The sequence below is a fragment of the Mixophyes fleayi genome, chromosome 5 (assembly GCF_038048845.1).
Source record: "Mixophyes fleayi isolate aMixFle1 chromosome 5, aMixFle1.hap1, whole genome shotgun sequence".
NCBI lineage: Eukaryota > Metazoa > Chordata > Amphibia > Anura > Limnodynastidae > Mixophyes > Mixophyes fleayi.
Window position 1 is genome coordinate 95,444,008 of NC_134406.1, and position 26,533 is coordinate 95,470,540.

The window sequence follows — 26,533 nt, forward strand, 5'->3', positions numbered from 1 at the left end:
TAAAAACAATGATTTAGTTTGCAAAGGGAACATTTCTTTAAAATGATAAATAGTGGCCAGGTGCAGGAATAGTAGCAAAGCAATGATAATGGTAAAAGTGGTAATAGTATATAATGATGCAATTTGATAATAATAGTATTATTTTTATAATAATACATAAAACCTATTTACATATTACTGCAATGCTATTTTAACCCCTATAACTCCACACTTCTAGATTAATATGCCAAGTGGTCACTGGAGTGATTTGCCAGATTGGTTAGGAATATACATGAGACTTTTAAATATTTAGATAAATACCGATTATTGCATTCAGAGTACAACAGCAGATAGGCATATATCTCAATGTAAAACATTCATTTACCTGATAACAGTCATGCTATAACTTATTATGCCACAATTCATATAGTGTGATATTGCACATATGAATGATAAAATAAAATTCAAGTAATGAAAAGGCCACTGCTTTGTGTAACTTACCTTTAATAGCCGCCAAATATGCACGCAATTCCCTCTGTAGCCGGGTACCTTCTGCCTGTTAAAATATAATTATTATAGAATACAGAAATGTATATTTACAGAGCAAATGTTTTCTAAAAGAAAATTTCATTAAAATACCATTTATTTGTTAAACCTCATATACTATACACAAGAAAATAAGAAAACAAATTAACAGTAATGATGATGTTTGTATACAGTATAATAGCCTTAGAAATGTAATGATCTACAAAAGTGCATCAATAAATGAGAAATAACATTAAAGTATATAGCATAAAAGAGTCACTAGCAATATTCACAAATACAGAGTAAAAATTTTGGGAACGTACTGTGTAGCAGTACTGAGGATGTTTGTGATAAATGGGAATATTTTATTTCATAGTGCAGTATTTCCTATAAGGGTTGGCAAATGTTCTTTTTTTCACTGACACATTTAAAGTATGCAGGTTCAGTGCCTAATGGTATTCAGGTAAGATACAAACTGACTCAGCTCAACCACAGACTGTTTAAAAGTACCTCAGCATGGATCGATATCTGTCCATTTGTCGGCACACTGCACCACACAAACTGTTTGCATGATGCAACACCATTTCTTCACAGTAAATTCCTTGTTGCGTATATGTCTATGTGCACGTCATAGTCAGCAAGACATACAGTTATAGGATGCCACTTCTTGCACTGTTCTGCTTTAATATGGGTTAGTAATTAAAGGGATGAGTTCCTAATTCTGCTTCCAATTGAAGGATATATAGTCTCCCTGAGCCAAAATTTCTGCCATGGTGCTTCCCATATAAGTATATCTGAAAACATTTATTTTTACTTTATTGGTTTGATATGGGCAAAATTTAACATAAAATGGTCAAAACTTGTTTTCCATGACACTGTTAGATAATTAGTGCAACCCCAGAAATGTGCCCTAAAATGATACCAGCTGCAGCAGTTTTTCTAAGTATAGTGATAAGCAATATCTGCACTCTGCATGACATTTTATTATGAAAGTATGACACTTAGGGGGGTATTCAATTGTTAGCGAGACGGGTGAAAATCCCGCGCTCGAAAAAAAAAAACCTGCGCTTGTTTTTTCCTGTTCGAGCGCTCGTTTTAAAAAAAAACCTGCTCAATTCAATTGTTAACATTGCATCCACCCCCTCGCGCTCTATTATCGGTCCTAGCGAGTTTTAAATGAGGAGTGGTTAAGGCAGTCATTTTAGTATAAAAAAATAAAAGAAAATTAATGCAATCAAGAAGGGCCCCAGCACTGCACAAGAGAATGGGCCCCCAAACTGCAATCAAGAAGGGCCCCAGCACTTGACAAGAGAATGGGCCCCCACACTGCAATCAAGAAGGGCCCCAGCACTGCACAAGAGAATGGGCCCCCACACTGCAATCAAGAAGGGCCCCAGCACTGCACAAGAGAATGGGCCCCCACACTGCAATCAAAAAGGGCCCCAGCAGATAGATTTTACAAGAAGGTAAATTTTTTGCCATTTAAAAACATTTCGTGAACACTGGCCAAGCATGGACATTTATAAGGTACAAATATTTGTTGGGACTTTGCGTAAATGAGTGTGTGTAGGTAAAGCATCAGAAAACTGAGGATTTCGTCCATGGTGAGTATTTTGTTTTTTTTTGTTTTTAATACAATTCTATGGTGTACATGAGGGTGTTTACTGTATTTCTTGGGGTTTTATTATTTTTAATAAAGATTTGTGGTTGTAATGAGGGTGTTGTGCTTTTATTTAACATTTTGCTTTGTGGAACTACAGATCACAGCCAGCCGTGGGTGTAAGAGCATTTTGGCACTTGTGGTTCTACAAGTGCAAACATGCCCTGGATGCCATGGGTACGCTGGTGCTTGTAGTTAGACAAGTAGCAGCATGCCCACACTATTTAGGACTTTTTTCATACAAAATCCCCATTTATTACCCTACTACCCACAGCCCAGGGGTAGTAGGAAGAGCCCTAGTGCTATCGGCACTGAACTGGGTGTCCCTAGGGGGGTGGCCCGCTTACATTTTTCAGCGGACCACACTCCCTAGGGAATCCAGGCCAGCGCTGAACAGTCTGTGGGTGTTTAGTCATTATGGCCGTGGGACCCAAACTGTGTTTCCCCCCCCCCCTGTTATAATGCCTATCACCCCGGCTGGTTTGCCTAGTGCTGGTTCAATGAAAATAGGGGAACCCTACGCAAATTTTTTCAAAGATTTAAACACACACAGCAATAGCCTGCCAGCACTAGGGTTAAGACTAAGTATAGAGTGGGGAGCAAACGCTTTTGGTTTTAAAAAATAAATAAATAACATTCTACATTCTACTTTTCACAATTTTGATGAGGGCTGACTGAGGTCAGGCACAACCACCCCCCCCCCCCCCCTAAAAAAATAAAAATAAAGTTTAAATACATGCACCACTAATGGATTTTTTTAAAGGCGGAACCTTGAAAAAAAATGTAATTGTTACACTGTTATTTTTTTTAAAAAAAATAGTACTTTTCAGTTTTTAGGTTATTTCTATGAACTTTTACACCTATTTTTTCAGTTTAATGTATATTTTTCTTAACTTAATAAAAAAAAAATTTGTTTGAGCAGACCAAGGAGGTGCGAGATGAAACAGCAGATTTGCCTGTTTCACCCACAGCGTTAAAAAACAATTGAATAGCTTTTTCCGCTGAGGGTTCGCATCCAGCCTATACTTTAACATTGAGAAACGGTTGGAGCGCGATAAGACCGTTTCGGTAAAAAAAAAAAAAAGATTAGAATTGCGGGAGAAGTTTCCGCGCTCGAAAATAAGAAAAAAAAGACTTAACTCGCTCGAAATTACAAACTCGCTAACAATTGAATACCCCCCTTAGGTGGTAAAATTATGGGCTCCTGCCATCACATTTAAATGCCATACATAACTGGCATCTAAGGCTTCATTGAACTCTGAGCTACTGTTTATATACAATATGTAGGTGGGGAACAGTTAAATAACAACATCAATTAGTCGAAAGCTAAATACAAATAGATACGTACATAAAGGAATGAATACAAATTATACAAGATCCTTTAAAGCCATGCTATCATCTTTAAATAACTCTGACCTAATATTATTTTAAGGGTGATTAGGACAAAGAACAGCTTGTAGATCTGCAGATAGCCGTTACAACACTTGATAAATTGTACCTTAATTTAGAAAATAACTCTTGAACTATTTCTTTAAATAAAATAGGTGTAGATTTTATGCTGCGGGTGTGATGCAAGTTTCTAAACAGTAGACATTTATAATTAGAACACATTTTGATGTGAGTGAATTAATTTATCTTTATCATACTAAGAATTTAGAATATTAGCCATTGAAACCACTAACTTAAATAATAATAAGCAATGTGCTCTCTTAATTACCAAAAAAACGTTAAGTAAACATGAAATTGAAGACACTGACCAGACGTGGCGCGTGGACCACTTCTGACTGGCACGCTAGAAATGGCGAGAGGGAGTGCACTCAAATCACATCATTTAAACTGTGCACAGTCCATGAAAATAAAAATAAATCCATGGATGTTCAGTTACGAACAGACCAGCACAGACTTAGATAAACATTTAATGAAGTATTAAATACATTACAGAGTAATGCCCAAAATCATAACTAAAGAAAGCAACCTAACTTAAAGTCCTCATTACGACCAGAGGGAGCAAGTGTATTAAGTCTGTGCATTCACTTGAGTTCAACGCGTAAAAGTAGATTGTCTCTATTTCATATTCCTCCACTCAGAAGAGGGGGATATAGAGACAATCTATTTTTATACTTTGATCTCAAGTGGATACCCAGACTTAATACACTTACTCCCTCTGGTCTTAATGAGGACTTTAAGTTAGGTTGCTTTCTTTAGTTATAGTTTTGGGCATTACTCTGTAACGTATTTAATACTTCATTAAATGTTTTGACATTTTTTTCTAAGCCTGTGCTGGTCTGTTCATATACACTGAACATCCATGGATTTTATTTTTTATTTTTATGGACTGTGCACAGTTTAAATTATGTGATTTGAGTGCACTCCCTCTCGCCACTTCTGGAGTGCCAGTCAGAAGTGGTCCACGTGCCATGTCTGGCACATGCGCCGTGGGTTGCTGACCCCTGGTCTAGTGTCTTCAATTTCATGTTTACTCAAAGTTTATTGGTAATTAAGAGAGCACATTGTTTTTTAATTTTAGTTAGTGGATCATGTATGTATATATATATATATATATATATATATATATATATATACACACACACACACACACACACACACACACATACACACATATACACCTGGGCTTGAAAAGAATTTGGCAACCAAAATTATAGTCCAATAGGTGTGGAACATTGTAATCCAAAAACAATTTAGAATCCAGAGCAATTTGGCTACACATGTGGAGGGCTGAGGAATCACAGATGTGATCAGAGTAGAATGATCCACATCAATAGTAATTTAATGGATACTGCTGCACCTGCTACCTTATTTTGGATAGGTTAATGACTTCATACATTTGCCAATGGAGGTTATCAGAAAAGTTGATTTTCCATCCTGCTGGGTCAAAGCCAATAAAATCTCATCAGATTTGTATTATCAAAGTGGCTAGGTTGATCAACCAAAATCTTAAAATATATGGTCGGTGTCACGAGCCGTGGCGGTACGCCGCATCCTGGCGTGATCTAGCAGCCGGGCACGTGCATTGGTTTCTATGCACTGCTATTTTTCATTGAGCTTATCTTTGTGGCATAGAGTAGCAGTGTGTAGGGACATCCTATAACACCAGGGGGAGCTCTCCTATTATTTAAATTGTTTCATTTATAGCTTTATACATGTTCCTGGTTTATGTTATTATCTATGCCAGTTCTAGCTAGTAAATTAATTAGCAGCCTCCTGAGGCTGATTGTCAGCCCTGTCCTACTCTTTTCTTATTGGCCCATCAAAGTATTTAAGGCAGGGAGGGCTTAGCCTCACTGCCGGTTATAGAGTCCAGTTCCCTCTCTGCTAACCTGCTCCTGTGCTGTTTGGTGTATACCTTCTGGATTAAACTTTTGTGTATGACCCCTGCCTGTACCTTGAACCTTGCCTGCTTGCCTGTGACCCTGATTCGTTTGCCTGTACCTTGGACGCCGCTGTATTGCCTGTGACCCAGACCTTTGGCGTGTTATCTGATTATTCTGCTTGCTAGTGATCGATGCTTTCGTCTGACCATCCGCTGCCATCTACACTGCCTCCTGGCCTGCCGCTACGGTTTTGTATTACAAACTTACACTACATCTGGAGTTAAGTCCTGGGTGCATCTGAGTACCGGTGAGCATATAAAGCTCTATGGGAAAGGTGGCTGCTAAAGGTGAAGACCTCCACCAACTAGTTCTGTGAGTTTGTGAACAGACCGTCAGCGTAACAGCCAGTTTAATATTTTAAAACATTGATCTAAGACCATAAGAAATTCTTAGTTGAGGCTACAGGGATATACAGAAAAGAGGCATCTCCCTATGAATCTCTCTCCTCTAGGGGTCTCTAGGCATGGGCATAATGTGCATCAATAGATATTTAATTCATAACTAGTGTTAACTAGTGTTAAAATAATATCAAAACATAACATGTAAACTGAACAAACTATATAGCAAATATCAAGAACACCTTCACAATGAAGAACAAAACTATCTGACACAGAAAATAAGAAATTAGTCCCTAGCAACTCCCTCATAAAATATTTTTTAACAACCAAGCTGTTAAAAAGTTTTTTATCTCCAAAAATTAGATTGAGGGAAGAATTGTTTGCCAGATATTTTGAACTTCTTCGGATAAACTTGGTAGAATGATAAAAAGCTCCAAATATATTGCAGATTTAAAAGCTGTTTTACGCAAGAGTCACATGTGTATGACGAGACAGAAATTATTTTATGAAACAAAATAACATTTAATGTATATAAATGTGTATTTTCTTAATACTCTGCAACACTTTGAGGAACACACTGCTCTATTGAATTTTGTAATTAAGAGTGAATGGGCACCAAATCACTCAAAAACATGTTTCATGTCTAGGAGTTTGTGACTGGCATCCCAATTACAAGCTTTGTCAGTATACTACTAGGTTGACAAGCAGTGTATCTATGTTCTGTCAGGCTACCCTGCTGTTAAACAGGACATTAATATTCATGATTCATCATGTGGTTAAAAAAAAATTCAAAAATGAATGAATGAATTTAATCTTTATTAACTTACACTTAAATATTTCTGACTGCTATGTGGACTCCACAGGTCACAATTTTCAAGCAGTCTTTAGTTTGGTAGGGTGATAATAAGTCTTGATCAGGAGGCTTAAAACAGTCCTCACTGCTTCCGGTATTTGAACAGACTTGGAATGTGAATAATTGGCAGCTATCATTCATCCTTGTATGACTTGCTTACTGCCTATCGGAGCTATTTCTCCTAAAATAGTATGTTCCACAAATCATCCCCTTATGGATAAATGATTATATTCAAGATAACGTATACCCAGCGAACGTCAAAATTTGGTGGGAATGCTTTTTAAAGGCAAGCTGCTTGTCATTAAGAGCGGGGTTTTAAAATTAACAAGAACCAATCAGTGATTGGATAAGGTTGGATAACTTTATTTTGCCAATTAGCTCCTTATAATCTAGTGGCCCTTACTAGTAAAGGGCTAAACAAGACTTTTTATATTTTAATTCTACAACATTTGCAGCAAACATTTATTTTATGAATTTGTTATAATTCTGTCAACTTAAGTTATGAAAGTGCAAAATTGTACCCCCAGAATGCCATTATTTGTGCACATACAGCTCTTTGTTAACTTTGGAACTGCCCTCTGAAAATGAGTGCGCCTACTTTATCGGGTTTGCAGATTCAGCTGAAAATATGCATGGTGGTAACTATCTTCATTTATTATGTAAATTAATCCTGAGAGTGAAAGTACACTTGAATTGTCTTTATTGTCTTTATTCAAACACTTGTTAGTGTTTGAATATTTTTTAAAAAAATTGTGTTTGCGCAATTAACGCGAACCAAATTGGCCTTGTTGGTCTGTTGCAGCCATAAACATCCAGTTTCTCTGTTGGCGGAAAAGGGCTATACCTCTGCCCACAAACAGGTGCTGCTTTCTGTATACCAGCTCCCATGTGCCCAGTCCCATTCCTTCCAATAGAAAATACTCCTCCTCCCACACAAACATCTTCATTTGAAACACATATCCATAGGTTTCCCATAAAAAATGTGTAAATTACCCTTACTGTGTCTACTCAATAAATGTAACTAATAGTATCCTTTGCTTTATACTGTATATCTGTATCATTTCTTTTTATGCTTTTTTTCTTGAAATCCTCTTACGATAAATCAATTTATAGGATATAAAAGTATGTGAATGTGTTCCATCAAAATCAATACAGGACCATCACTCTGGACTGCAGGCAGCTAATATATTATGCATATGCTCAATCATATAGGTAGAAATAAATGATGACTGATGCCGAGTACTCGGAAGACATACCATTTGTGGACTGTCACTCCTGTCAAACCGTAACCTTTAAAACATAATTAAATTGAGTGCCTGTTATGTGTACATTATGTATCTCAAACTGTGTTGAAAAAAACGTATATATTTTTTTATGTAATTAGCAGATATTACTCCTGTTTATGAGATAAACAGGACAGAGGGATAGGTAGTTCCTACTAGTATAGGGTAAGTGAAAGATGCATGTTATGAAATGTTCCTAAATATTACCTTATAGAATTACAGTAAATTCTAACTCATTTTCTAGGGTAGAAAGTTAACATACAACTCAGTTTGTATCCTGTATTCAATTAATTATTGGGCTTTCCCAAGTTTGAGATCAAACAGTAGCATAAACTGATCAACCTATGACTGGTTGATCAAGCTGGTGGGAAGATCCAATCACAGACTATCTTGTGCATCTTGGAGAAGGACCAGAGATGGCAAATTACTACAGTGAAGAAGGCCCATCACTAATCAAGAGTGCATATTGGAAATCAGAGAAAGTTTCCATGAATGTACCATTCAAATAAATGAATGGTTAAAAAAAATAATCAAGAAGCTATAAATGTATTTCTACTTGTAATAAATAATAATGCGTTCACCAAGTCCTTGATTTTACTGTACAGGCAATTTGAAAAAATAATATACAGTAATTTCATTCAAAGTATGAAGCGCCTTTAGGGAGAAAAGTGTTCTGTATCACAAAGTATAAATAGATTATCCATATGCTCATATGTACATTTCTGAAGCTTATTTGCATTTCTTGAAAACAAAATGAGTCTAAATCTTGCTGTACAGAAATATTTGAAGGAATAAACTATGTGAAAATTTTAGTCTCTTTTATAGTTTAGCAATTGCAAAATGCATTTATGCACACTGTATATAAAGAATTTAAAAACATAAATATGTTCACATTAGTTTAAGTACATCCTATTAACTGTGGACTTATAATTGTGTATTTGTGTGTAAACATAAAGTCTACCATGCTTGGCCTGGTTTTTGCCTTTTCAATTTCTATATGACAGGTATCCTAGAAGTAGCCACTATTGTTTGTAAAATCATGACAGGAGTGAGCCTTTAGGAAAAAGAATATTCCACAATATGTGTTGAATATTCAAAATCACTTAGACGTAGTTGGTCAGTTGACCAGGAAAAATTGGCTGGAAAATCCCTTTATGCCAGAGGTTTTCCTGCAAATCTAAAAACTTCCTGAGGAAGTTTGAAATAAGCTATATAGGCTACATTGTGAGAATTGGCTGTCTAAGGCCATTGGTTAATAGGGCTCAGGCTCTAAACAATGCTTTAAAACGTAAAATGAAAAAGGTGTGCTTATCCCTCCAGTTGGCTGAATATAAGAGGGATTATACCACATTTTTCCATTTTAGCAACTAACAGATTTCTTAAAGAACCCGTACTTTGCAAGGGCCCTATATCTAGTTTGCCTAATTTTTGTCAGAGAATTGTTAGCTCTCCATAAAGATGATTAGGAAGTGGGGTCACCCTGTGTCAAGACTTTGATGGTATAAAACAAAGGTTTACCATTACTACTTTAGCGGGATGTTCCGCTGAAGTGGCTCCAATCCATACAAAATGCCAATCCCTGCTTAAACAGGTGGTACCTATACACCCTGCATTTCTCTTTTTGAAGCTTGCCTTTGTCGGTTTAAAACCAGTCTCTAACAAGGTAAATATCTTTGATTAAAGTGTTGTGTCAACTTCTGCAAAAAGTGTGTGATAACTGCACTGTTCCCACACACAGCCTTAATAAGGCCTGTCATGCTCATAATAAAGGTGCCTGTCAGGAAAGAATTGTTCTGTGCCAACCCACTGTCTGTTAGTTTCATATTTGAGGCTGTTTGCTGGGATGGAGGCCTAATTATTAAAAGGGGTGCTATTGATTTAATCCCAGGGCTGTTTGGGGATTCCTAAATTTTATGTATCTGTCTTTTTTACAAATAGGCCCCCGACAATCTAGGATCTACACAAGCAGCAACTGAGCTTAAGACATCAGCAGCCGCAGGGGGTGAAAGTGACAAGAATAGGTAGGAGAGAGCAGGACAGTCTGTTAACTGTCCTGAGTCTGGTGGGGGCAGTCCCGAATTTGGGTAACTGTACTGCTTAGTCAGAATTTGGTCTGACTGCAAGGACAGTTGGGAGGTATGTCCCGCTTCACACAATTTGCCTGTTTATTTGCATAACATTACATCCATATTACACAATAGGACCCCCTATCTTAAGTGACCCAGGCACCCCAGAACCTTAATCCAGCTCTAACTGCATGTCCACATTTTTGGACCTCCATAAATCCCCTTTAGTGTGGCTCAGACAACAATCATTTATAAATCATTTACAAATCCTTTACAAATATCATTTACAAATAATTTTGTTCACCTAGGATTGAATCAAAGGCTGGCAAGGTCATAATGTGGCAGCCCTAAAAAGCCCACTAACAAGAGCAACTAAAAATAAATATATGGCAAGTCCAGAGACAACAAGAATAAGAGTGGGTATTGCATACTGCTGTAAATTTCATGTGCAGCGTTGAGGTCCTTTTGGGAACCTTATAAATAAAAGATAATAATAATATAAAGGAGCAGAGAAAAGTCTACACACATTGTGTTCCTGGGTGAGAACCCCTTATTTAGTGCTAATTCATTTAGAATAAAACCCAATACATTGGAGGATAATGCATATGGGAAAATAGCTCCTTGCAAAAACAAGCTGACATAATATATTTTATTAAATGTAACATTTCTTTTTTTAATTAGAACCACAAGATAATATGCTGTTTTAAGGACAATAAATTATACAAGCAAATCATTTCTTAAATCTGTTAACAGTAGTAGGTAGAATGTCACTAACAAAGACCACATTTTTTTAATTATTTCTTTAAAAGGAAAACTTTACAGTGCTAAATGTCTCCATAAATAATTGCAGATAATTAGCATAATGTACCATAACATGAAATAAAGAGTTTTTTCCAGAACAATCCACTCCAGCTGACATTGCAATTATTTGATGTTGAAGTAATAAAAACATTGCTCTTATCTCTGACAAATGAATACTCTAGACATAGCAATTAATATGCATTTTATGCCAAATAAATTACATTGCAAAAGTAATTCTAGCTCAACTAGTCTGAAGCTTACTGTCGAAGCAGCATGAGAGAAGTCTAGGCTTGACTGAAATGCTAAACACATCAGCAATTAACTTCTTCTGTGAGCAATATGCCTTTGGGAAATGTTATCTTAAAATATTATCATTGTTATCTGAAATAGACCTCTGACTTGTAATTGTATCATATTTGGCTAGACATCCTCCAAAAAAGATCTGTGGAGTTAGGATACATTTCTATTTATCTATTTAGAGGCATGTTGGGACCCTATACAATTTAAAGAATAGTTTAAATTAATTTTGTTTAATTTTCAATGATATTATTTAAGTCAGCTCTGATCATAGACCATTCTTCTGGGTCCAGCGTCTCCTCTATGTCCCTCCCCAGGATAGTTCATGCGTATCTTTTTGTTGTTTATTGTGTCTTAGGATTTGTATTTGTTCATCCTATGTCTTCACATAATATGTTTTAAATGTTTATTTTACCATGTATTCTTTTCATGTCATGTGTAAAGCGATTCTCATTTCAGTGAAAAGTGCTACATACATATGATTATTATTATTATTATTATTATTATTATTATTATTATTATTATTATATGTTACTATTGTTTTAGAATATGCACATCACATAGCTATAATAGTAAATTAGTTGTATACACACCTTGGGGCAAATGTACTAAGTATCGGTTTCTGGATGGAGCCCGCCCTCACTCTCTATCCATAACCCCAGAAAACCCTTTACTAGGTGTGACAGGATGGACCGCCTATGCCACCCTGTCTGTTGTTGCTGGGAAACGACTGGGCTTACTTTGCCACCATCCCCTTTTGTTATTCTGAATACGTCCCTCCTGCCACAGTAGGAGGAGCCTGCTACCACCACTGGGCTCTTTTATGGCGCCAAATTCCTTCTGAGTAACTGTCACTGCTGGGGTACTCCCTTGCTGGTGTACCCGGGCCGGTAGTCCTGACCTCTTACTATGGATTAGTTTTGCTGTGGATGAATCCTCCCTGGCCCATCACACTGACCAGAGCTGCAGGGTAGCAGGCAGAGCGGTGGTACTGGAAAGCTGGGTCCAACCTCAGAAATAGCCGGAGAACGGATTAGATTTAGGGTCTAATCTGCAGGTCACAGGATTACAGCAATATTGAAGATGTTTTCAAGTAGGTCTTTGAAGCAAGTGATGTTTATTTGCTCTCACACTGGTTGAAGATACCAGGTGATCAGGTCAGATGGAATATCAGAATGATACATTTCAGTTTACAAGACAGTGCTTTTTATACTGATTTGGAAACAGGCTATTTTTAGAATCAGGATGCAATGTGTTTACACAAACATGGATTTACCTGCAATGCAAAGCTAACAATATTTACACTTATCTGTGAAATTCTAGAAATGCTGTGATGTCCTGCATCTTGATTTTACTTCAATAAATTTTTATTGAGTTTTTCAAAGTTAAATGGGGTACAGAAAAAAGAAAGGGTAACAAGCACAGTTGAGGTAACAAACAAAAGGGTAATGAAAAAAACAAAAAAAAAAAACAAGAGGGGACACCCCCACGCAGGGGGGAGAGGGGAGGGTCACTCAATTGAAACAACGATATTATAGCATGCACGTTACTTTAAGAAGCAGAAATAAAATATACACATTGGTCTTTCTCATAGTATGCCAGATGGGGAGATATTAATACCTAGGTAGCTCAGATAACACACAGGCAGAGCCTAATCGTTAGGCTGGGGTTCCTCTATGAGGGCTGCTGGGGATGGAGAGGGTGAAGTATTTGAAGCTACTCGTGCTCTACCGGAGCCCTCTGTAACATATTCGTGCCAGCTAAACCATTTGAAAATTGGATTGGAGGCGGATGACGTATAGGGCACATCCGTTGTTTCCATTTCAAAACTATACTGGATCTTAGACACGACCTTGGTGATGCTAGGGGGAGCAGGGGACTTCCAGTTCTGAGCAATTGCTGCTCTAGCGGCTATTGGTATGTGTCCTAATACATAGCACTTATAGCTAGGAACCCCAGGCTGATATATATGTAGGAGGGCTACCTCCGGGTCAAGAGTGACAGAAACTCGCAGGACCTCCGAAATCAAAGCGGATATCTCGCCCCAGAACGTCTGGATCACCGGGCATGTCCAAAAGACATGATAAACATCTGCTATCTGACCACATTGACGCCAGCAGAATTTAGACTGACTTGGCCATATCTTATGAAGGCGATCCGGGGTGAGGTAGAGCCGATTGAGGAGCTTAACATACATTTCGGTGTGATTGATGCATCTAGACATGCGGTGTGAGGAAATGTAGATCTTTTCCCACTGCTGGAGGGAGAGAGTCATACCAATATCTGCTTCCCAACGTGCCTGAATCGGAGTCTTGGAGACTGGGACCAGGGTCTGGGAATAGCGGTACCAGAATGTTATTCCTCCCCTACTACCCGCCTTTGTTAATCTATCTAGGACCTGAGCTGGAAGTGTGGACAAGGCATGGGGGGTCCTGGAAGCCGCCCCCACCCAGTGTCTAATTCTCATATATTTAAACATCTCAGACTGAGGCAGATTGTATTTGTCCCTAAGCACGTCAAAGGGGAGGAAAAGGGTCTGCGCAAACATATCCGCCAGAGAAACTATCCCTCTATTTTTCCATACAGTAATATTGATATCCGGTATGAGTTTCGACAATGCTTGGAGGGAAAGATTGCGAGAAGGGAGTACAACATCCTTGTGCGACCCAATAAATTTATCCCATACCCGTAAGGCATCCGAGATAGAGAGTAATTTACGGGCACCCGGTGGGCGGTCCGGCCTAGGAATCCAAAGAAGATCCAGCAAGGGGAATCCTACATATAAAGCCCTCTCGATATCAACCCACGGCTTAGCTGCAAGGGGTAGCGACCAGTCCCGGAGGCAACTCAAAACACAGGCATCCTGGTAAAGTGTTAAGCTGGGAAGCAATAAGCCGCCTCTTGACTTTGGTAAAGACATACTGTCACTCACCGTACTGTGAGTGCCTCTTCCCGGACATTTAGGAACCGTGGCCGTCCTCCATCCTGAGGGTCTGCGCATGCGCAGCCCTTTCCTATACTTCAGTGTATGTCCCTTTAACTCAATTGGCAGATCAGGCAACCTCCCTATATTAAGCACCTGTGGTCAACACCACGTTGCCTGATCTTGGAGTCTCATTCCCCATGAGTCTCTGAAGGTGTTCCTGTATTCCTCGTATATTCAGCGCTGCTGATTCCTGTGGTTTCCAAACCACCTCTACCTCTGTGGTTTCCAAACCACTTCTACTACTGTGGTTCCCATACCACTTCTACCATCAACTGTATCATCGTGACTGTTTGCTGATTCCTATCCGCTGCCTCCGTGCACTACAGTCTTCCAAACCACTTCAACATTTTATATATCATTGTGATCGTTTGCTGAGTGCTATCCGCTGCCTCCGTGCACTACAGTTCTCTAAACCACATCAACGCTATTATATTTCATTGTGACTGTTTGCTGGTTCCTATCCGCTGCCTCCGTGCACTCCAGCCTTTACTTCACATCCACTCACCTGTGCCTCATCAAGTCTGTGAGCTGATTCCTATCCGCTGCCTCCGTGCACTACAGCCTCCAGCTTGCAACTCGCCTGTGTTCACCATCGTGACTGTTAGCTGATTCCTATCCGCTGCCTCTGTGCACTACAGCCTCCAGCTCGCAACTCGCCTGTGTTCACCATCGTGACTGTTAGCTGATTCCTATCCGCTGCCTCTGTGCACTACAGCCTCCAGCTTGCAACTCGCCTGTGTTCATCATCGTGACAGTTAGCTGATTCCTATCCGCTGGCCTGTGCACTGCAGTCTCTTCTCAGCTCTCCTGTGTTTCCTCGAGACTGCTGCTCTCTTTGCCATCCGCTACTCTCCGTGATCAACAGCTCCTGGTCTACTCTGCTCTCCCGTGTTCCATCGCTACTGATACCTATTGGTTGCTACTGGTTACCTCCGTGTACTCGCAGAGCCCTGCTGCTGCTGACCACGCTATCGTCCATCTACTGCTGATCCGCTCTCCACGCCTTCACGTGTCCCGCTGGTCTCTACCCTCCTGTCAGCATTGGATTCGTATCTCATCAACTTCTCATCTGCTGGATCATCTCCATTCTCCTGGGTCCTCCATGAGTCCAGTTCCACGTGTTACTGATTCCTGTGGATTCGTGTCCCTGTTGGTCTACTTACCTGTGCGCTGCACCTACTAGACCGCTGCTTCATCTATCCAGGGACTTCTCATCCAGCCGGCCTCCTGCCGCTCAGGTATCGCTGCACTCCTATCTGACTGCCTGCTTCTGAACCACGGTATGCATACTTCTCATTGACTGTGCTGGTGTATTGCATATCTTGCTGGACTGTGTTGGTTCTCCTCTGGAGCCTGCTAGCCGCTGAGTCTATTGCCATCATTGACTGTGTTAACTTGTGCTGGACTACTTCAAGAGACTTTCTATATTTGCAGAGCTGTTCAGTCATTTATATATATATTGTGCATGTTACTGTGGATTGCGTATAAGGTGCCTGTGTATATCCTGTGTTGCAGCCTCTCCCCGTGCACCTCCTCACATATATATTCAGTGGTACAACTTGCTAGTAGCAGACCACTGATCCCTGTCTCCAGTATCACCTGTTCCAGTATCCTCTCACACAGCAGTGGTACAACTTGCTATCGCAGACCACTGACTCCCCGGATACCTCCACTTGGATTCCATTCCTTCACTCAGACAGCGGTACAACTTGCTATCCGCAGACCGCTGACTCTCTCACCTCCTCGTTTCTGTTGGACATCCCTCCTCACTATAGCAGTGGTACAACTTGCTATCGCAGACCACTGACTACCTTCACGTGTCCTTGTCCATACAGTTCCTCGTGTACTACCACCTCCATTTTACCAGTGTTGCTAGTCATAGACTTCCCTGAGCATCTCATCATCCACCATCTTCTGTTCCGTGATCACCCAGCTACCAGAGTACACTATTACCATCTATATTGCTCTGGTAAGCCTACCACCTGGTGATCCCTGGGTAAAGACTCCTAGTGCCCGTGACAGTAAGATCAGGCCATGACAGACCCAGATACGGAACCTACCGCCAAAGAGATGCTGCAGCATCTGGTCAGCCGTGTGGAGCAACAGGATGCCCGCCAACAGCTGTTACTTCAGTGTTATCAATCGTTAACCTCCCAAGGAACATCTGGACAGACTGTGACAGCTGCTACTGAGGCTCCTGTGCTTTCCTCCATTTCCCCAGTGCCACCCCAGGTGTCTACAGCTTCTACGCTTCACCTGCCTACTCCGTCAAAGTACGATGGGGACCCCAAAACTTGTAGGGGTTTCCTTAACCAATGTTCAGTCCATTTTGAGCTCCAACCTCAAAATTTTTCTACCCATCGTTCCAGAGTGGCCTATCTTATCTCTTTGTTTTCTGGACAAGCCCTGGCTTGGGCCTCCCCTCTGTGGGAGAGAAACGACCCAATATTGCAAGATAGTGCCAAATTCATTTCTACATTCCGAAGTGTGTTCGATGAACCAGGTCGTGTGACCTCCGCTGCTTCCAGCATCCTCCGTCTGCGACAAGGATCTCATACAGTAGGACAGTACGTCATTCAATTTAGGATCTTAGCCTCTGAACTTCAGTGGAACACTGAAGCCCTAGTTGCCGCCTTCTGGCAGGGGCTCTCCGATAAAATTAAAGATGCACTGACTACCCAGGAGCTTCCTTCGTCACTTGAAGATCTGATCTCTCTTTGCCATCGTGTTGATATGAGATTTCGTGAAAGAGAGGCTGAGAAAACAACTTCTGCTAAAGCACCCCTTCGTTCTAACCCTCAATTTCGTCCAGTTTCACCCTCTGTGATTCCCATGGAGATAGGACGTTCCAAATTATCTTCAGAGGAGAGGAAACGAAGAGTAAAGAATAGACTCTGTATCTATTGTGCTGATTCCACTCATATGCTCAGCTCTTGCCCTAAGAGATCGGGAAATGCCAGGCCCTAACTAGTTCTGGAGAGGTGAAGTTAGGGTCCCTGGAGTCCTCTCCATCTTCCATGAAATCTAAAGTCTGCGCCTTTGATGTTACAATTTCCTGTGCTACCAAAACCTTTGAGTCACAGGCATTGATTGATTCCGGAGCAGCAGGAAATTTTATTTCCAAATCATTAGTAAATCAATGGTCCCTACCAGTGATTACCTTAAAAACACCCATTACTGTGACGGCTATAGATGGATCGCGTCTCATCAACGGTCTCATCACCCAGAGTACGTCTCCAGTAACCCTTCTGATTGGTGCCCTGCATCATGAAGAAATATCGTTTTTAATCCTTCCTGTTACGACTAGTCCAATTGTCTTAGGCCTTCCATGGCTTCAGTGTCACTCTCCACAGATTGACTGGCGCACCCCTCAAGTCACATCTTGGGGGTCTGAATGTCACCATCGTTGCCTTTCCCAAGTCACTCCTCTCAAAGTACAGCAATCTTCCATCTCATCTACCTCACCGGGACTCCCTCCTCAATATGCTTCATTTACTGATGTTTTTGATAAAGCTCAGTCTGAACGTCTTCCTCCTCATCGTTCTTGGGATTGTCCGATCGATCTTCTACCTGGCAAGACTCCCCCCAGGGGCCGGGTCTATCCACTCTCGTTACCTGAAACTCAAGCTACATCTGAGTATATACAGGAGAACCTCCAGCGTGGGTTTATTCGACCTTCCACCTCTCCCGCTGGAGCTGGGTTCTTCTTCGTTAAAAAGAAGGATGGATCTTTACGCCCTTGCATAGATTTTCGTGGACTCAATGCCATTACTATCAAGAATCGGTATCCCATTCCGCTGATCACTGAGTTATTCGATCGCATCAAGGGAGCCCGTATCTTTACTAAGTTGGATCTTCGTGGTGCCTACAACTTAATCAGAATTCGTTCCGGTGACGAATGGAAGACAGCGTTTAACACCAGAGACGGGCATTACGAATATCTGGTAATGCCTTTCGGGCTGTGTAATGCCCCCGCTGTTTTTCAAGGTTTCATCAATGAGATCTTCCGGGACTTATTATATGTATGTGTCGTCGTCTACCTGGACGACATATTGATCTTTTCACAGGACCTGCCTTCTCACCACCAACATGTGGCAGAAGTCCTCTCCAGGCTACGGAAAAATTCATTGTTCTGTAAATTAGAAAAATGTTCATTCGAATTACCCCAGATTCCATTCTTGGGGTATATAGTTTCCGGAGTTGGCCTGAAGATGGATCCAGACAAGGTGAATGCTGTACTACATTGGCCCCAGCCAACTACTCTCCGTGCTATCCAGCGTTTTTTAGGTTTTGCCAATTACTATAGACGCTTCATTCAAGACTTTTCTTCCATTGCATCTCCCATTGTGGCCCTGACTAGGAAGGGGGCTAATCCTAAGCAATGGTCATCTGAGGCTCTTCAAGCCTTTCAAACACTAAAAGAGTCCTTCTCTTCGGCTCCAATCCTTCGACAGCCTGATGTGACACTCCCCTTCTTCCTGGAAGTAGATGCCTCTAATGTGGGCTTAGGAGCTATTCTCTCTCAACGCTCGGAACAGCAAAAATTCCATCCTTGTGCCTTCTATTCTCGGGGCCTCCTGCCCGCAGAGAAGAATTATACTATCGGGGACAAGGAGTTACTAGCTATCAAAGCTGCATTAGAGGAATGGAGATACTTATTGGAGGGAGCTCGCCATCCGGTGACGATCTTCACGGATCATAAGAACTTGTCATATCTCCAGTCTGCCCAATGCTTGAACCCTCGTCAAGCAAGATGGTCTCTTTTCTTTTCCCGTTTTGAATTAATAATAACCTTCAAACCAGCTGCCAAGAACAAAAAAGCTGACGCTTTATCTAGAGCTTTTGTGATGTCCTCTGATATAGAAGAGGTTTCCAACCATACCATTCTAGACCCCAAATGTATCTCACTGGCTGCTTCTTCCACCAAAACGCTACCATTTGGGAAGACCCTCGTGCCTCCTACTCTAAGGAGGAAAATTCTTTCGTGGTTCCATGCCTCTCGTTTTGCTGGACACGCCGGTGAACACAAGACCTTTGAGATTCTCTCTCGAAGTTACTGGTGGCCCTCAATGAGGAGAGACGTCAAAGAGTTCATTGCTTCCTGTGAGCTATGTTCCCAGTTCAAATCCTCCCGCAGAACCCCAGCAGGGTTGCTGCGACCACTACCCATTCCGTCCAAACCGTGGACCCATATTAGTATGGATTTCGTTACTGACTTACCACCTAGTAAGAATCATAACACTATTTGGGTGGTGGTGGACAGATTTTCGAAGATGGCTCATTTCATTCCTCTATCTGGTTTGCCTTCCTCGTCTACTCTGGCTGAACATTTCATTAAAGAGATCTTCCGTATCCATGGATGTCCTTCTGAGATTGTGTCGGATAGAGGAGTACAATTCGTTTCCAGATTCTGGCGAGCCCTTTGTAAAACCTTGGGCATACGATTAGCACTCTCATCTTCTTACCATCCGCAATCTAACGGACAAACTGAACGTGTCAATCAAGATCTTGAGACTTTTATAAGGATGTTCTCTTCAGCCAATCAAGACAACTGGGTAGAGTTGTTTCCTTGGGCTGAATTCGCCCATAACAACATGTACCATGAGTCATCATCCAAAACTCCATTTTTTGTGGTCTACGGTCACCATCCGTCTTTTCCGGAATTTCCTGCCCTCCCGCCCACCCAAGTTCCTGCGGTGGAGACTGCTTGTCAGACCTTTAAAAATATCTGGTCTCAGGTCAAAACCTGTTTAAAGAAGACATCTATCAAATATAAATCTTTCGCAGATAAGAAGAGGCGGGCTATTCCACCACTAAAAATTGGAGATCGTGTCTGGTTATCTACTAAAAACATTCGTTTGAAGGTTCCATCTATGAAATTCGCCCCTCGTTTTATTGGTCCATATAGGATCATTCAAGTAATCAATCCAGTATGTGTGAAACTTCTTCTTCCTAAGAATCTTCGGATTTCTAATGCCTTCCATGTGTCTTTACTCAAACCTCTTATTATCAACCGTTTCTCAAATCCTCCCTCAGCTCCGCAGCCAGTTCAAGTTCATCAGGAGGAGGATTTTGAGATTACTGAGGTACTAGACGCAAAAATTTCGCGAGGAGTCCTCCGTTTCCTCGTTCATTGGAAGGGCTTTGGTCCTGAGGAGCGCTATTGGATCAAAGCTGAAGATCTTAATGCTCCTGCCCTTTTGAAGAAGTTCTACTCCAAGAATCCGGACAAGCCCGGTTCCAGGCGTTCTGTGCCCACCTTTAAAAGGGGGGGTACTGTCACTCACCGTACTGTGAGTGCCTCTTCCCGGACATTTAGGAACCGTGGCCGTCCTCCATCCTGAGGGTCTGCGCATGCGCAGCCCTTTCCTATACTTCAGTGTATGTCCCTTTAACTCAATTGGCAGATCAGGCAACCTCCCTATATTAAGCACCTGTGGTCAACACCACGTTGCCTGATCTTGGAGTCTCATTCCCCATGAGTCTCTGAAGGTGTTCCTGTATTCCTCGTATATTCAGCGCTGCTGATTCCTGTGGTTTCCAAACCACCTCTACCTCTGTGGTTTCCAAACCACTTCTACTACTGTGGTTTCCATACCACTTCTACCATCAACTGTATCATCGTGACTGTTTGCTGATTCCTATCCGCTGCCTCCGTGCACTACAGTCTTCCAAACCACTTCAACATTTTATATATCATTGTGATCGTTTGCTGAGTGCTATCCGCTGCCTCCGTGCACTACAGTTCTCTAAACCACATCAACGCTATTATATTTCATTGTGACTGTTTGCTGGTTCCTATCCGCTGCCTCCGTGCACTCCAGCCTTTACTTCACATCCACTCACCTGTGCCTCATCAAGTCTGTGAGCTGATTCCTATCCGCTGCCTCCGTGCACTACAGCCTCCAGCTTGCAACTCGCCTGTGTTCACCATCGTGACTGTTAGCTGATTCCTATCCGCTGCCTCTGTGCACTACAGCCTCCAGCTCGCAACTCGCCTGTGTTCACCATCGTGACTGTTAGCTGATTCCTATCCGCTGCCTCTGTGCACTACAGCCTCCAGCTTGCAACTCGCCTGTGTTCATCATCGTGACAGTTAGCTGATTCCTATCCGCTGGCCTGTGCACTGCAGTCTCTTCTCAGCTCTCCTGTGTTTCCTCGAGACTGCTGCTCTCTTTGCCATCCGCTACTCTCCGTGATCAACAGCTCCTGGTCTACTCTGCTCTCCCGTGTTCCATCGCTACTGATACCTATTGGTTGCTACTGGTTACCTCCGTGTACTCGCAGAGCCCTGCTGCTGCTGACCACGCTATCGTCCATCTACTGCTGATCCGCTCTCCACGCCTTCACGTGTCCCGCTGGTCTCTACCCTCCTGTCAGCATTGGATTCGTATCTCATCAACTTCTCCTCTGCTGGATCATCTCCATTCTCCTGGGTCCTCCATGAGTCCAGTTCCACGTGTTACTGATTCCTGTGGATTCGTGTCCCTGTTGGTCTACTTACCTGTGCGCTGCACCTACTAGACCGCTGCTTCATCTATCCAGGGACTTCTCATCCAGCCGGCCTCCTGCCGCTCAGGTATCGCTGCACTCCTATCTGACTGCCTGCTTCTGAACCACGGTATGCATACTTCTCATTGACTGTGCTGGTGTATTGCATATCTTGCTGGACTGTGTTGGTTCTCCTCTGGAGCCTGCTAGCCGCTGAGTCTATTGCCATCATTGACTGTGTTAACTTGTGCTGGACTACTTCAAGAGACTTTCTATATTTGCAGAGCTGTTCAGTCATTTATATATATATTGTGCATGTTACTGTGGATTGCGTATAAGGTGCCTGTGTATATCCTGTGTTGCAGCCTCTCCCCGTGCACCTCCTCACATATATATTCAGTGGTACAACTTGCTAGTAGCAGACCACTGATCCCTGTCTCCAGTATCACCTGTTCCAGTATCCTCTCACACAGCAGTGGTACAACTTGCTATCGCAGACCACTGACTCCCCGGATACCTCCACTTGGATTCCATTCCTTCACTCAGACAGCGGTACAACTTGCTATCCGCAGACCGCTGACTCTCTCACCTCCTCGTTTCTGTTGGACATCCCTCCTCACTATAGCAGTGGTACAACTTGCTATCGCAGACCACTGACTACCTTCACGTGTCCTTGTCCATACAGTTCCTCGTGTACTACCACCTCCATTTTACCAGTGTTGCTAGTCATAGACTTCCCTGAGCATCTCATCATCCACCATCTTCTGTTCCGTGATCACCCAGCTACCAGAGTACACTATTACCATCTATATTGCTCTGGTAAGCCTACCACCTGGTGATCCCTGGGTAAAGACTCCTAGTGCCCGTGACACATACGTTTGTATGTAAGGAGGGGGCGTTTCTGCCTCCAGACGTATGACATCATCAGAGTGTGGAACCTATCCATCATTCGTTTTGGTATAATATAGGGTATGGTACGGAAAATATACATAAGTTTTGGTAGCAACATCATCTTAAAAGCCGCTATGCGCTCCAACCAAGAGACCTCAAAATCAATCCAGTTCTTAGCCAGTGAGGAGAGGTGAAGATAAATCGGGGAAAAATTAACTTCAAACACCGCAGATAGATTTGCCGGGATATGTATACCTAGATAAGATAGGGAGACTTTAACCCACACAAAAGGAAATTTCTTTTGTAAGCTTGAAAGGGAAGATTGTGGTATATTAATGGGAAGGGCTTCAGATTTTGTAACGTTCAATTTATAGAATGATGCTTCGCTAAACCTGTCTAGGATGTGCTTCAAAGTTATCAATGAGGTCTCCGGGCTGGTTACAAACAGTAGGACATCATCAGCAAATAGGCATACCTTCTGTCTATGTGGATGGATGTCAATACCTGGGAAGTTATCTGCCTGCCGGATTGTGTGGGCCAGGGGTTCTATAGCCAAGACGTACATTAAAGGGGAAAGAGGGCACCCCTGCCTCGTGCCATTAGTGATGGGAAATGAAGATGATAGGAAACCGTTACTGAAGATTTTAGCGGAGGGGTCTTGATATAGGGCTAATATGGAGTGAAGAACTCTTCCCTGTATACCAAACTTACACAAGACCTCCTTCATGTACTTCCAGTGAAGTCTGTCAAAGGCCTTTTCTGCGTCTAAAGAGAGCAAAATAACTTCCTCCGAGGACCCAGAGAGGAGGTCCACGACATTTAATACTGCATCTTGATTTTAGACACAGGAAATCTAGCAAGTCAAAAGGTCTAATTCACATGAATACTTTCTTCAGACAGTTGCAGAATACACATTTCCAAGGAAAGGTACAAACCCCAAAACAAGTCATTTCCCCACATCACGATACACAGAGACTTTTTAAACAAAGGCTCATTGTATCAGATATATACATCAGAAATAAGGCATTTCCTTTAGCAATGTTAAAACAGAAAAAGCAAATTTTCTACCCTGGTCTCAGAAATAATGAGTAACTATAAATATACACAATATCAAAAATAAGTGCATTGGCAATTATATAAATAAGCGCCCTGCACTATTTCCTTTAAATAGATTCTTACCATGAGTTATTTATAAGTGATATAGTCACACTAGGTTTTATTTATTTTTATATATATATATATATATATATACATATATATATATATATATATATATATATATATATACTCTAGACCGAAATAAACTTTATTAAAAATAATCACAGCTACTGTTTTCTATTTTTTCTAGTCACTATTGTAGGAGCACAGCCTGCAGGCCACCCTCCTCCCAACACACTGTCTGTTCTAAAAATGGCAGATGAGAAAAGGGGGGAGGCCTATATGTATTGTCAAAATCAAATAATTGGATGTTTAAATTAACAAATATCTCTTGCTAGAGTTTCCTGTGCGATTGCGATTAGTACGCAATGGCATACAAAGGTATTTGTGAATAGTTTACTTTTGATAAACTTTTCAACTGAAATTTTTAAAGTTATTTGAATTGAAATTTTCCTGTGCGATTGCGATTAGTACGCAATGGCATACAAAGGTATTTGTGAATAGTTTACTTTTGATAAACTTTTCAACTGAAATTTTTAAAGTTAATTTAAATTGAAATTTAGAGATTTATTACACTCTGGAAAATCTACATTGAAGATATTTAAGGTTCAGGTCAAAAAATGTATTGTGTTTAGTCTTATATTAATCCACATTTCACCAGCAGGAATCTGTATCTCATATTGCGATCGCTAGTTTTGATTAGTACGAGATTAATACAAGACATGTACACAGCTATTGGAGTGAGTTGCCCCTACCTTTGGAGAAGCATCATTTGAATTGACCTATGACCTGCATTATACAGAACTATCTTGAACCTTGAACTATTGAAGAATAATCTTAGTGTTATCTTTTTGTACATTGTGACATCTCTATTTTTTTATAACTCAAACTGTATAAAACAGGCCACTGAACACAGTATCAGTCTCTCTCTCTCTCTAGACACACTTCAGGATTGATGACTGTTACTGGATGCAGTGTGCATCGTAATGTATCGGTTATACTTTGTTATGTTTTGCATTTAAATCTCAGTGCATTTGAACCACATAATATATATATATATAAATATATATATATATATATATATATATATATATATATAATGTGTGTGATGCAGGTGTAGCTGTGCAACTGTGCATGTGCCAGGACAGGAGAAAAAAATACACCTGTCAGCGCTGCTGGGAGTTCACAGAGGAAGGGTTAAGCCAGCCCAGTGTATATGACTGCTGAAAGAGAGAGAAAAAGGTGCCAAAACAGCGGGGACAGAGTCAGAGTCTGTGAGGAGAGATCTAAAGAAGGGAAGTGTGTGAAGACAGTGTAGCTGAGGGAGGTAGACATTAAGTTTGTGAGAGAAGTGAAAACAGAGCTGAAGCATACAGAGCGAGCAGCAAAGCAGTGAGAGAGATATACTGTGAAGAGAGAAAGAACAGAAGCCTGAAACTGCCATTTGTAACAGAGTAGAAACAGCAGCCATTGACAGAGAGTTTAAACAAGAAGCTTTGGATTTAAGGAATTCCAGGTAAGTATTGCTGGTTAAATTATTTATTTGCTGTGGACTGAGATACTACTTTTAGAGTGAGGAGTTTAGGGATTGTGTGGGGAGTCCTGAAGATGTGGCTTTGTGTTATGTCATTTTGCTATTGCTGAACTGAGATATCTTTTGCATTTGTCTGCATTGCCCTGCACTAAGCAGCTTGCCTCTTTCTACAATAAAACACTCCAGCCCTCGACAATGTAGCTCCAGCTACCACATACTGTCTCCGACAATCCAAACGCCCACCATTGCACACCAAATAGATCTGTTACCTGCAAAAGTGCTCCCACACTACAGAGTGCCACTGGAGGAAAACTCATTGCTATTCTGATATCCTCCAATATAAATTCATCTTTTCATCTTACAGCACTGCCCTTTCAATTGCCAAACAAACATTATTCAAATCTCTAATATCCATCCTGTCTTATAACTCACATCGCCTCTTTGCCACCTTCAACTCAGTTCACTGCCCATCTGTACCTCCTTCCCCTTTCCTCCTTCACAGATCATCATTTTTTCCCTACTTCAAAGAAAAAATCTACACCATTCAACAAGATATTTTCTCATGCCAAATTCCACACACTCAACCCACTTTCACCTATACTCCTCAATCTACCCTTTATTCATTCTCTCCAGTAACTGAAGATGAAGTTTCTACACTCATCTCATCCTTTAACCCTACAACCTGTCCCCTTGCCCCTATTCCCTATTCCCTCCCAACTTCTCGGCTCCCTCTCCTCCACTGCATGCCCACCCAAGACTCACCTTTCCACACATTATCATCCTCCTTTAAACATGCGCTTCTCTCACAAATTCTAAAGAAATGATCTCTCAAACCATCCTTTTTCTCCAACCACTGTACTATTTCTCTCCTCGCATTTGCCTTCAAACTACTGGAGCAATTGGTGTTCAAATGCCTCTCACTTTCTCTCCTGTCACTCCATTCTCAACTATCTGCAATCAGGCTTCTGTCCCCAACATTACACTGATACTCCATACTCATGCTCCTTTACCTCTCTACTGCTTTTGATACTGTTGATCACCCCCTTCACTCCATTGGCCTTCGTGACACAGTTCTTTCCTGGTTCACTTTCTACCTATTGAACTGCTCCTTTAGTGTTTCTACTTCTGGCACATTCTCCCTTTCACTCCCACTATCTGTTGGGGTCTCACAAAGCTCTGTTCTTGGCCCTTTAATTTTTTCATTGTACACCTCTTCTCTTGGGACACTAATTTTCTCATTCAGCTTTCATTACCACCTCTATGCTGATGACACCCAAAT

General features: G+C 41.3%; 1 protein-coding gene across 2 annotated transcripts in view; it reads right to left on the bottom strand.

Moving 5' to 3' along the window:
* The window catches only part of LOC142158542 (amphiphysin-like), a 176,254-nt gene that overhangs the window by 82,784 nt on the left and 66,937 nt on the right, over positions 1-26,533 (bottom strand). For both annotated transcript variants that reach the window (XM_075212577.1, XM_075212576.1), the window contains exon 3: positions 481-535. In XM_075212577.1, coding sequence (XP_075068678.1) covers positions 481-535 — 55 coding nt within the window. The remainder of the gene's footprint in view (positions 1-480; positions 536-26,533) is intronic.